The sequence below is a fragment of the Cicer arietinum genome, chromosome 1 (genome assembly GCF_000331145.2).
Source record: "Cicer arietinum cultivar CDC Frontier isolate Library 1 chromosome 1, Cicar.CDCFrontier_v2.0, whole genome shotgun sequence".
NCBI lineage: Eukaryota > Viridiplantae > Streptophyta > Magnoliopsida > Fabales > Fabaceae > Cicer > Cicer arietinum.
Window position 1 is genome coordinate 19,519,126 of NC_021160.2, and position 13,848 is coordinate 19,532,973.

The 13,848-nt window shown below is 30.1% G+C and overlaps 1 protein-coding gene across 2 annotated transcripts; it reads right to left on the reverse strand.

Annotated features, from left to right (window-relative positions):
* Window positions 1-703: 703 nt before the first annotated feature.
* On the reverse strand, window positions 704-4,347 carry LOC101505487 (uncharacterized). 2 transcript variants are annotated; one of them, XM_073367885.1, is made up of 3 exons: window positions 4,194-4,347; window positions 2,062-2,712; window positions 704-1,185 (listed from the first exon to the last, which is right to left on the reverse strand). In XM_073367885.1, the coding sequence occupies exons 2-3, from the start codon at window positions 2,186-2,188 to the stop codon at window positions 920-922; spliced, it is 393 nt and encodes a 130-aa protein (XP_073223986.1). In that variant the 5' UTR covers window positions 2,189-2,712; window positions 4,194-4,347; the 3' UTR covers window positions 704-919. The 2 variants fall into 2 exon arrangements, with proteins under 2 accessions (XP_073223986.1, XP_073223983.1); XM_073367882.1 differs by having other exon boundaries at window positions 2,062-4,338.
* Window positions 4,348-13,848: the final 9,501 nt, after the last annotated feature.

The following is a 13,848-nucleotide window of genomic DNA, read 5'->3' on the forward strand; positions in this document are numbered from 1 at the left end:
ATTAATCTGAAGCATTATTTCCCTTTAATTTATAGTTTAAACCTTGAGAAATTTACAAACAAAAACTAACTTTAAGTGACTAATTAGAACTCAAATTACCCATGCTTAAATTTAATCGACTTCACTCACAATTGATATTAAATATGATTGTTTCTATATTAGTTCAAATTATGAATTCTTTTAATATCCTTCTCATACTAAATACAAGAACATGCATATATTTTAGGAGTATGTTAGGGACATCCTAACATAGTGCATGAAATGATAATTACATCAAGCAATTATTTCTTTATCTACTCTTAAATCTTTCTAATCCACCTCACTTTATAGTTCCTAACTAGTTTGTCCACTCATTCAAATCTTATATACTCTCAAATCTTTCTAATCCTCTTCACTTTAATTCCTAACTAGTTTGTCCACTCATTCAAGTCACACTTAAAATGCTAACTCCTAATTCCCTCCACTAAATTATTTTTATTCCAAAAAACACTTATTTTAGTTATGTAAAAGCTAAAAAAATTTAAACAAGATTTCACTTACAAACTATAATTCTCTACCCAATCTTAAATAATTAAATTTTTCAGTCACAAGATTTTAAACATTAAATTTGATAACACAAACAAAAATGAAAAAAAAAAGTAAAAAGAAAAACATTAAACAATTTATAATTTTTTTAATAATTAAGTTATAAATTTTGTATGTGTTGTGCTTAAAATATTGTCACCGCACAAATCTTTTTCAACATCACATACTTACAATCAGTAATAAGATAAAATCAGGCTCCTATTTCATGTCAAGTCGCAACAACAACTAAACACTAATTAAAGAATAAAAGTAATAAAACAATTGGAAGCAACTTAAATTCATTAGGAACATACAAGCATAAATAGATAAATTCAGTCATGAAATCTATCCTACACTACATTGCTGGCACCATCTCCTCTGCCACTATCTCCTCCAGCTCAATCTCGATAGGCGCCACTGCTCCAGCTGCTGGTGCATTCCACCATTCTAAGAATAGCGGAAGTATCGCCCAACGCAGCACTGCTGCAACTACCAGCACAACGACGAAAATGAAGATGTAAATAAGCCACAGCGGAGGTCGATGGAAGTAGCTGTAGTCAGGATTCTTGAATAGCGTGGTTGGAAGTATGGCCAGAGGTGGTTCGGACATCATGGGATATTCTGCAAATGACAACAACGTTTTGATTCTGGAATGAGAAAAAGAAATGGGCAGAGTAAAGAGGATTATATGCAATTACAAACACAAATAACAAAAACATCTTCTAAAATGTATTAGTAACATAGTAAAGATTAATATCACTGAAAATGCAAATATAAACAAATAACACACAAATATACTTGAAGCATTATATTGTGAAGACTTCGCATCATGAACACATTATCAAAAAGCAAGGAAAGAAAAATAAAATAACAGTTCAATTACACTTTACAATCACTACTTAATAATGGCATACTACATCTTTCATATGAAAAAAAAAAAATAAAAGAATTGAACAAAAACTAATGAAAAACCTTAGGATTTAGGTTAGGGGATCCCTACCATCCAAAGTGTCATGTCTGCCTAAGGGCATCTATATTGCATTTAAATAGAGATAAGTATTTCAAAACACATAATTTAACCCTCAGAAATGCAAAACACATAAATTTACCAAGAAATAATCATTATAGTTGCCAAGAAATATAATAACATGCATTGTACCAATACACACCATAAAACTCAATAGTGTGGCACACAGCCAAAAAATGGTATATAAAATGTTTAAAAAATGCAGAGTTTTGAAAAATATTTACAGCAACTTGCTAATCATATTTTTCAGATGTGTATAGAAACACAAGTGATACAACAATACTTTGAAATCTAGTCATGACCAAAAGAAACAAGATGCAACAAAGGGGAAGGTAATTGCAATGAACATTGTGAAAGCTGAAATCATAAAGAATTATATGTAATTAAGTGCATATTAGAGTCACAAAAAGAATTCAACTAAAAGTTACATAAATTATTTTGATTTGAATAATAGGAAAAAATTTACTTACCCACATATACTTTCGTATAATAAAACGAAGTATTCTTCGCCATGATAGTTTCAATCATGTCAAACATTGTCATTGAATATATTTGATAACTTCCAATAACATGGATAACAACAAACATGTTTGCCATTATGTTGGTTTCTCCAAAGTGATGAGGATGTTGTCATCAACACTATTGCCAAACATCCAATAACCAATAAGAGCAACTGGAAAGTAACACAAAGCAACAACTAGATATGCAACAATCACTCCTTTCATCATAGGACCCTTTGATGGCTTCTCTTATAGATGGAATAGTTGCTTGGATTTCCATAACCACATTGTGTCCACAATAAACAAAAGCCGCATTAACAAAGGCATCAAAGCAATGAGAGCAACCAGAAAGTAGCACAAAACAACGATTAGATATGCAACAATCACGCCTTTCATCATAAGACCCTTTGATGGCTTCTCTTGTGTAGATGGAATTGTGCTTGGATTTCCATAACCTCATTGTGTCCACAATAAGCAAAACCCACATTACCAAAGGCATCAAAGAAGCCAAAAATTGTTCTTGGTGTGGACTTAGCTCTATAACTATAATTTCTCATTTCTTGAATTCCTTATTAACATATTTTGTCCAAGCGATAGTAGAGTAACTTAAGGACATGACAGCTGCGATCAAAGATACACACGAAATAGAGTTGAAGTTGGGAAGGTGAGACAACACAAAGTGGACCGATGCAAAAATCAAAATAAAGAATGTCAATTTAATATTTTTGCAATCAGTACTCAATGTGTCATGCAATTTCTGCAATGATTTTTCCGCAGAAACCATGTATACGACGTTCAAACCACTTGCAACAACAAGTTGTTGTGGCACACAATACGAAGACCCAACTTTTCACCCTAATGCATGTTGACCTAGTTCATGATATCATTTGACACATGGTGTCAAATGACACATGGAACAATTTCATGCATCTTAATCATTTGACACATGGTGTAAAATGTGATGATCCATGATAAGACCAATATTGTTACACCAAGACCCCATCCCAGCTCATACATGGCATATGGGAGATTGGGAACACCAGCTCCAACCGTAGCAGTAACATTGTGAAAAGCAGAGTACCACCAATTTGCATTTCTTGAAGAATTTAGTGGAAGCCGGTCATCAAATTTCTTGTCTACCAACAATTTCATTAATCTCTGTTGTTTGTTCCAAAGTTTCCATAGCAACTTGAAAAGACTGCTCATTAATTATTTTGTTTGTGTCTGAGTTTCCATAGTATCTTAAGAAGACTGCTAATGAATAAGATAATGGTGGATTATATTTCTAAGAATAGGGAGGATGGTTATATGCAATTACAAAACACACAAATAACAAAAACATCCTCTAAAATGTATTAGTAACATGGTAAAGATTAATATCACTGAAAATGCGAATATAATCAAATAACACACAAATATACTTGAAGCATTATATTGTGAGGACTTTCCATCATGAACACATTATCAAACAGCAAGGAAAGAAAAAGAAAATAACAGAGTTCAGTTACACTTTACAATCACTATTTTAATGAAATGCATATATGGTCTCTACTTTTAAACTAAAACAATATTATGTTTTACAACTTTGTTGCTGTCCTTGGTACATATTTTGATGAAAAAGTTGTGAAATTTTTTGGTGTACTCACACCATTTACTTGAATTTTTTTGTTTGCAAGATTTACCATTTCGGATCATCTACCATTTTTTGCTTAACTTTTGAGGATAATAATCTTCAAAGTAATTAAAAGCAAGCTCAATAAAACTAACACATTTTTCATTGTCGCTACCATAATCTAATAACACTCGTTTGTGTAATTCCTCTAAAACAAACATAGGAATCCCTTAGTGTGATTATGTAAATCCATGAAGTAGTAAACATGTATTCATTTTTCTGTTCAGATTCATTAGATTTTCTCAAAAATAGCTCCATGATGAAAACTGAATCTAAAAAAATATTTTCCCAAAACTTGTCAAACTTGCAAACTTCTGGCTTGGAATAACAGTTAACAATATTTTATTGGTTTTCTTCAAGAAAAACCTTAAATTGTGCAAAAGACAAAGCTTGTTTGTTTGATAAACGTTTGCAAAATGCATTAAGATACCTCTGTTTCTTGGTCGGAACGGAGGACTGAGTGGTCGGAGGAAGGAGGACTGAGTGGTCGGAGGAACGGAGGAAGGAGGACTGAGCGCCGCTTTGATTTTAGAGTTCTATGACTGACGGAGGGTGGTAAACTCTTTATATAAGAATCCTACCGCTTGAACCTATTGTTTAAGGTGGCATTTAGCATGGGGAGGGAAAATAATTTTCAACCGTAAAAAAGTATCATTTTTACCTTCGATTGCCCGCTGTAACATTTTTTTTTTTTTATTAACTATTAAATATATTAGATGGCTTTATACTACTACACCTCTCATTCCACACATTATAACTTCTACGCCTCTCACTTTTGTCATATTAAAAAATATATATTAACGATAATTAATAAAAACTCATAAATTAAATTAACGATAATCTACATCTATCATGATCAAATAAATTCAATACACACATTTATTTTGCAAAAAATAAATAAATCAATTCAATAATGTTTCATCGTTATATGGAGATATATTATTTCCGCGAAGTGAGTATTATCTCATCTAGTGTGAAGTACAAGACACATCCGTGTGGAGTTTAAACTTCATCTCATTGTGGAGTTTTAAAATTCATCTATATGTGAGGTAAAATACTCATTCGTGTGGAGTTTAAACTTCATTTCATTATGAAGTTTAAAATTCATCTATATGTGTGGAGTTTAAACTTCATCTCATTGTGAAGTTTAAAACGCATCTATATGTGGGGTACAAGCCTCATCCATGTGAAGTTTAAAACTCATCTCATTGTGAAGTTTAAAACTCATCTATATGTGGGGTACAAGACTCATCCATGTGGAGTTTAAACCTCGTCCAGATGAGTTATGTGCTCCATATAGATGGATCTTGTACTTCGAATTAGATGAATTTTGAACTTCACATGGATGGGTCATTAGATGAGTTTTGAACTCCACAAGAATGAGTCTTGAGCCCCACATTAGATGAGTCGATGTTCCACACGATGAAATAATATTCACTTCGTAGAAGTAGTACATTTTGAATACTACTTATGCATTTTTTTTCTCATCGTAATGATCATGATTAATCTTGTTAGTGGTAAGGATATTGATACCACTTGATTAATTCAATCTTCATACATTCTAATCTTGTTTGTGAAATGAACATAATTTGTACAAGCTTTGGAGAGGGGACAACCTAGAAAAATAATAATTTGAGAAATAATATTGATAGCTCAATTGGTAGTAGGACTCTGTGGAGGCGGTACTAATCTCCCAGGTGTTAGGCTTGAATCCCACATAAGAGAAAAACTCGTTATTTCCATCAGGTGGATAGGGGGCGAGAAAGTCGTGAAGTAGCAGTGTCGGTAACAGTAATGACTGAGGTGTTACATAAAAATGTGCATCAATTGGTAGTCAGAATGTGTGAAGGCAGTACTTATCTGTTATAAAATAATTCACTCTTTTGTAAAAATAAAATTTCAATTTCTAATACACTTCTTTTCAATTGAATTATTTAATTAATATTTTTTGTATCATTTATAATATAATATTTTTTACTATCCATTTATGACATTGATAATGCACCAATACCTAACAAAAATAATTTAGTAAAAGTGGTATTTTCGCTTTTATTTATATACTTTTTTTTAATATGAGTAAAATGATTAAATTATTTTAGAACGGAAAGAGTAATCAATCTCTTAAGTATTATTAATCAATCAATTTAGTCATTCAATTGTTATAAAAATAGAAGAAAATATGATAATTTAGAAACTAACTTTATAGATTTAGAACAATTTAAAGACTATTTTTTATATTTCTATTGTTTAAGAATCCTTATTTTTAATAGACTAATAGTTTAAGGATCAAAATGATGATTTATTAATATATATTATTTGAACTACCACTAGTACCACCTATGGCTATGTCAACAAAGTTAAACTCACCAACCCTTAGTTACTTTTTCTTTGTTACTTTATTTATGATTCTTCAATCAAGCTTTTAATTACGAATCTTTTAACAAGTGTGGAAAGAAGCAAGAAGTTTCCATTTGAAACTTTTTGAAGTCTCACCTAGTGTGTTGGGTGAAATGAAGGAGTGTACATTAGATATTTAAATTGCAAGCTAATCTTATGCATTATATGTTTTTATTTTAAAGTTATGGTCTATTTTAAATTAATGATATTTTTCATTGAAATACGAGGTCTCTCCAAATATGTAGTAATGATGTTGATGCCATATTATAATGTCAAAGATATAAGTGGGGGTCGTGAATTGTTGACCAATGGGATGTATCTAGCTAGCTAATATCAAATTATACGGTCAAGAAAATGTGTTTATTTGGATTGCATTATGATGTATATTGTACATTGCATTAATCTTCTATCACGTGGGTTTGTTTAGCCGTTTAGGGGTCACGAGAAATATTTCTGTGACTAATTGAGTGTTTGGTTTTATATGTAGAGCTAGTGACTCCATGGGTACAGTGGCATCCATTGATAGCACTAACATAATTGCATAGGATATGAAAGTGTTTAATGAATTTGCCTTTAGTAAAAAAAAAAAAAATAGAGTAAAATGAATCACTTGAATAAAAAAAATAAGTAGCGTAAAATTTATTTAAAACAATTGAAGAATCATAGGCGTATAGGTAGCCCAGAAAATAACAAGACTTGTGACTCTTAAAATTTTCCTTTTATAAATAAAAAATAAAAAATGAAGGCTGGAGTGTCACATGGCATTAAGGTGGGTGTCCTTTTACTTGTGTTTTGCAACTATCTATCCATTCACGTGCTTTGATGCTTGAAAAATTAAGGTAAAGTGGGATAGACTCAACACAACACTACACTACAATACAAAATCATGTTTTCGATATTTTCATATGTTATTGATATGCCAATGCTAATGAAATGAAACACAAACAAATAGTAATAATGAAGAGAAAATGATAGGTGGAGGAAAAAAGACAAATGGAAATCTTTCGAAGTGTTATATATAGAATTGATTCCTTTAAGTCATTTCTATTTGACAATGCCTCAATAGATCATTAATGGGGTCTTCACCTTTGGACTATAGGTATTTACAGTCCCTTCATACAGAGGCTATTATTGAGTGTATATAATTAACACAACATGTGAACTTAGCTTTTTGTCTTTGTTAGTAAAATTCCTAATATGGAGTGATGATTAATTAAAGAATTATAATTCTACTTGGGTTGGATTGGGATGTTAAACTTTGTCACTCATATGGTGAAATTAACTTTTAGTTTATTCGGCTTATATATATTGGGCTTTTATATATATTAATAGTAGTACACTATTAATGTGGGTTTGGCCACCTAGTCCTCAAGTTGAGGAAAAAGGTAAGAAACAAATCAATTAGTACTAGAAACAGAAAGTGGGACCAATTTAACATAAAGTTCAGGTATCAATTATTAGTGAGGGAAAAAGATTTCTACTTCACGATTTTGAGGGGTTATTATTGTTCTATTAACATGCTTGTTTGTGCTAGGGAACAATTTATGACGTAAAAGATTGGTTAAACTTTTACAAACAATGCAACTCATCACACTTCGACACCTTCCTTCTTCATGGGATATAAAGTGATTTTTTTTAAATGGAAAGTTATTATTAGTTAGGTTTAATTACATATTTTTCAATGTAAAATTCTATAGTTCATTAAAAAAAATTAATGCAAAGTGATTGATGTCAAATGGCTAATTAATTTAAGTTAATGATAAATTTTTCTAAAAAATTCGAGTTTAATTCTTACTTAAAATAATTTTTGGTCTCTAAAGATCAAAGGGTTAAAAAAAAGAGTAATAAAAAAATTAACTATATACTAAAATAATACTAATGACCTCTTATGCTTCTTGAAACCACTTAAAATGACTTTTCTTAAAATTAGTTTGAATATTATTTTTTTAATAATACCTTATTTATGAAAAGAAAGACTAAATACTTGGATTATGCATAAATGATAATTATTAAAAAATAAATAGATTAACTAGTGTTCTTTGTATATAAAAAAAAAAAAAAAGAGATACTAAGATAATATATAGTTAAGTTATTTTTAACTTTTGAATATTTTCAAATTTTTGAAATAAAAAAAGTAAGTGGTTTATCAATGCAATTTTTGTCTGGATTAATCAACTTCACATTTTCGACTATATCTGCCATCTACTTATTGGTCTGCAGGTAGAGAGACATTACGATGTAAAATTCACATCTCAATTCTATTAATACTTCAAATTCACCATGTATTTTCTATTATTTACGACACCCTCAACATAAATATTATTAAAAAAATTTAACATAAAAAGAGAAGCCTTAAAATCAAGTAAAAATATCTTATGTGACAATCAGATATAGTGTCATATTTTCTCACAAAAATATTATACTATTTTGTAAAAAAATTAAATGCACAAAAATGTTCTCCAGTTTTCATTTAAGAATGGTTTTCCCTTCTTTCTTCTCAGTTTTCATTTGATCAGTGATTTTATAGAGCTGAAGATACAGTGAGAATGTTTGATTTTGTTCTTTGCGTTTTGTATTTTTAGTAGATTATTGTTAACTTTGGAGATTTGAAATGTTTGTGCAAGTTATTAAAGATCATTCTATTTTTGTATCATATCATCACATCAAGTTTTAATTTGAACTAAACATAAACTAACATAATGTTGCAGATAATATTGTTTTGAAATTACAAATTTTGACCGTCTTTGTAGCACAATCAAAAAAGGTTCTTAGTAAGTCGAAACCGAACAAATTTGTCAAGCTCCTAAGTATTTTCCATAACACTTTTCTAGTTTGATTAAGCTCCTAGGTATTTTCCATAACACTTATCTAGTTTGATTAATTAATATTTACCATATGATTTGAATCATAGTCTAACTATTAATGTTTGGATTTCTAACATTGACTAACCGTTTTTTTAATCATGTTGTGTTACATACAGTCCAGTGATTACAGATTCCCAACTCAAACGTAATTTGTTAATAAGCATTATATGTAATCATCTAACTATTGTATTCAGAACTTCAAATGATATTATAAATGTGTTGAACTCATAATTAATTCTATGTAAAATTCAGAAGATTCACAGAGAAATTTTTATTTGCAAATCTCAATTGGAAGAGATGGAGAATCGACTAAGGTCCCATTTCCTTTATCATTGTTTACTACTTATTTTGTCACTTATCATTAAAAACCAAAATCAGATTATGAAAATTAAGTTCATAATGAATAGAGTGTTCATCACTGTTTCATGCTATCATTTTAGGATATTTGAAGGTGATCCTTCTGAGATCACCACATTGTGCGACGCCGAATATCGTGAACAAGTCCTTAAAGAAACTCTAAAATAAGTGCAACTGCGAAAAGTAAGTTTTATAGTAGCTAGCTACATGATAAACTCACTACTGGTGTTATTTTATATAGTGCTTCAAAATTTAAGGAGTTAATTAGAATTGTGAATTTATACGATGTTTTTAAGATTGAAAATTATAACTACTCACAACTTACAATAGCAATAAAATTTACTCAAAAAATGACAATCAAATTTATTCTTCTAGCATTATTTATCTTTGCAAGTTCCCTGTTTGCTCTGCTTTTTCACATTTTCTATTCATTTCACTATGTATTTTATATCTTATCTTAGTTGCATTTCCTTTTTGTAATCTTTGTCTAAATTACATGATAATAATACTAACAAATATATTTAATTGTGTAATCACATATATACTATAATTTTGTTCAAGTTGCATAATTTGGAATCAACTATGGACAAGTAGCTAACAATTTGTCACCCCTTTAACAGATCATGAAACCCATAACGGATTGTGGCATGGAGATGCGACCTATATAAACACCTTCATCCATTCTTATTTATCACATTTATTTCTTCTATTGTTGTTTACCACAACTATTTCTTCATACACTCAAAATTATATTACCGTTCTTTATCAAAATTTCTCTTTTTCTCATGGAATTATCTACGAATCACAGAACTGAAATTCAATACATTAAAGCATTTGTAAGTATTTTATATATTTACTTTATTTTATTTATAATTTATTTAGTGTCATTGATTATTTTATTTTTGTTATATATTATTAATTTCAGATACACTTAAAGGACAAACTGAAATATCATGGTCCTGTTAACAAAAATTCAAATGAAGCCATATCACCATATTTGCAAGAGACCGAATTTGGTGAAGTGATCAAACTCGGAAACTATAAAATAGATGTCGGTCTGATTACTACTATGAATGGAGCGATGAAGAATAGAAACTTATACGTTTCATCTCCCAATAGGTGAGTACACAATAAATTTAGAAGATGTATACTACTTTTTAGGATTAAATATTTCTGGTTTTTCTGTTATTGTTTCGAATTTTGTGAATGTTAGATATGTTTGTCAAGCTTACTCGGGAGTTATCCCACTTGAGTGAGCAACAAAGGGTAATTTTATTAAATTAAAATGGCTTAAGGAAACATTTGACGATGTTGGTGAAAATGCATTTGTAGTAAAAAAAAAACATCATGTCGAGCATACATCCTACATATGATTGGAGGGTTGTTGATGTCGGACAGATCCAACAATCGTGTACATTTAAAATATCTTTTACTCTTGGAGATTTAAGTAAAGCATCCCAATATAGTTGAGGTTCAGCAGTTCTAGCAACACTTTATAGAGAATTGTCTTGCTACGAAACCCAATGCAATGTCTATAGGAGACTGTGTATTGTTGTAGCAAAACTGGACATGGTATCGTTTGTCTTGTGTCGCTCTAGAATCACCCAATGCATAGATATTTCCACTTGCGTAAAGGTAACTATTGGAAATAAATTTTATATATTTTTCTTTTTTTAAAACTAACTACTTACCATATTACTAATTTTATTTATATATCTTTTTTTATTTTGATATATTTGACATATTTAATTCTGGTTGTCTAAATTTTTGTAAAGTACCTCATAATGACATATAAGGATAACAAAAAACAATCGATCACATGATGGTTGAAGAAGTAACATATTCATTCTAATTTATTTGCACTTTTTTAATTATATTGTTTTTTATAATTCTTATATTTACTTTAGCCTATTTTATCATATCAGTTTTATTGAAGACCGTACCCCCAGTTCCAATACGAAGTTTCTGAAGAAAAGGTGAACACATGGATTGCATGTACCTATCTGCACTATTATCATATTGTTGAAAAACATCATACAGATAGAGTCACACTTCATTTCGACTTCCATCAACAAATACCACAACCACTAGAGGACATGAAAATATACCACGAGGTCGACATGAGGCGTGGCATTGAAGATAATTAGAATTGGGTTTGGAAAAAAGAGATTCAACATTAGAATGAGCATGATAATTACGTATTGCAAGGTCAATCCGTAGATGGTGTTTTACGCCACAACACAAAATATATGAATTGGTTTAGACAACATATGAAATTATTTATATATGTCGAATAACATCTGCTTGATACACGGTTGCTATCGCCATCATATTCTCATGTGCATTCAACCCCCAATAAACCTCACAAGAACAAATCATGCAGCAAACAGCAGAACCGTCTTTATTATCACCTCACCTACATGTCCCTACAGTATTGACTTAGTATTACCTTCCATTAGTGCCAGAAATACCAACCCCCCGTGACAGAACACGATATTTTCTATAATTTGTTTGGAATTCAATGCACAATTCTTGAGTCGGCTTATGTTGTTTTTGAATCCATGTATAACCCTGATACTCAAAATTATATGGAGGTAGGTGGTCGTGGTTCTAATCCACATACAAATTACGATGATGATAATGATCAAAATATGGATCAACTAGAACAACTTCAACTCGTTGAAAGAGCTAGACGAGTTCGACGACAACCTAAATGTGGAACTGGAGGACATTTATGTGGACATCATTAATTTAAATTTTATGTATTTTTTCCCTTCAATTTGATGTATTTTTTTCTTCAATTTAATGTATTTTGTTTGATTTTATTAATATAATTTACTTTATTATTATTATTATTATTATTATTATTATTATTATTATTATTATTAATCTTTTTTTAAGTTACTAGATCCGGAGAAAAAATGAGAGAATTGTTAATAAAATATAATTAAGTTGTTATTTTATATGCAAAATAGGAGAAAATTGTTAAAATAATATAGATTTATTGCAAAATAAGAGGGAGTTGTTAAAATAATATAAGACATTATTTATTTTGACACATCTATTCAACCGCATTAACTTTGATGTATTTTTTGTATTAGTTTAATTTTTATTTATTTTAATAATACAATTTTATCATTTAAAAATAAAAAAGTTAAAAGATAATAGATTGTCACATCGACAAAATGCAATCTGCATACAAAAAAAATATCCTTTAGTGATGCATGATAAAAATGCGACCTTCTAAAAATAAACAAAAAAATAGATTATTTCAATATACATATTATGTGGGGGTATATTAGTTAATTTTTTTATAAAAAAAAAGTATATATGTAAAAAATCCCATCCCCCAAATTCTTCCATATTTCTCAGAAAAATGAGGACCGCTTCATCGAACCACAATAGGGAAGAGATAAAAGAATAAATGAAAGAATCTTCCTGATTCCTGCTTAGATAAATGAGGACCAATCAACTCATCATACTTAAATAGAACGTCATTTCCTTCAAGAAAAATTTACCCTGTACCTCCAAAAAAGTTTCAAAATGTCAAAAATACCCTCATTTTTTTTTACTATTTCACACATCATCCAAAGTAATCGTCATTTCACCAAATGACATGTGAAATGACGATGTCTCGGAATGCCATCTTTCAACAAACGCAGATATCAGGTTGTTGTCGATCATCTTCAAACTACCCCGTTGTAATGAGTTCAAACCTGACAAATTCACCCAGTTCTCTATGGATCGCGGAAGTATCGGCGGAGTAAATTGTTGCATTTTCTTTTCATGCGCAATAATTTTCAGCAATGGTCACTCCTGTATACAAAGAAAATATATGACATTAAAATTAAATATAGACAAAAAATAAAAATTAATTTAAATATTTTTAATGCATTATAAGTAATGATTAATTTAATATACCTCACCAAACTATAGTCTAGCTGAAACATGATAACGGTATCGTGTAAGGACAGACAAATCATAAGGTCCTCTAGGATACCGTGTGAGCTCACCAGGTCCCTCATCTCCATCATACCCCTCCTCCATATGCTCTCCCTGATGAGCAGGTGCAGCCTCCTCCTGCTCATGTACATCCACCTGCTCGTGTATCACATCCTCTTCATGCACTATAGAAGGCTCCTCCTGCTGGTACATAGTCACATCTAGGATAAATCCATGATCATGATGTCCCTCATCATCGCCTTCAATGATCATCCGTCTTCTTCTTCTTGAAGTTGCCAATCGAATCCTTTCTGGGGGATTCATCACGGACGATGTAGAAGTATCAATGTCAAGTGTAATTCGTATGATTTTATCGTTTCTTCCTCGTGCACCCACTGAAAAATTAAAAAATTAAAAGAAATAAATCACAATTACTTATAAAATTATAATATATATATATATATATATATATATATATATATATATATATATATATATATATATACCAAAACAATATATTTATGT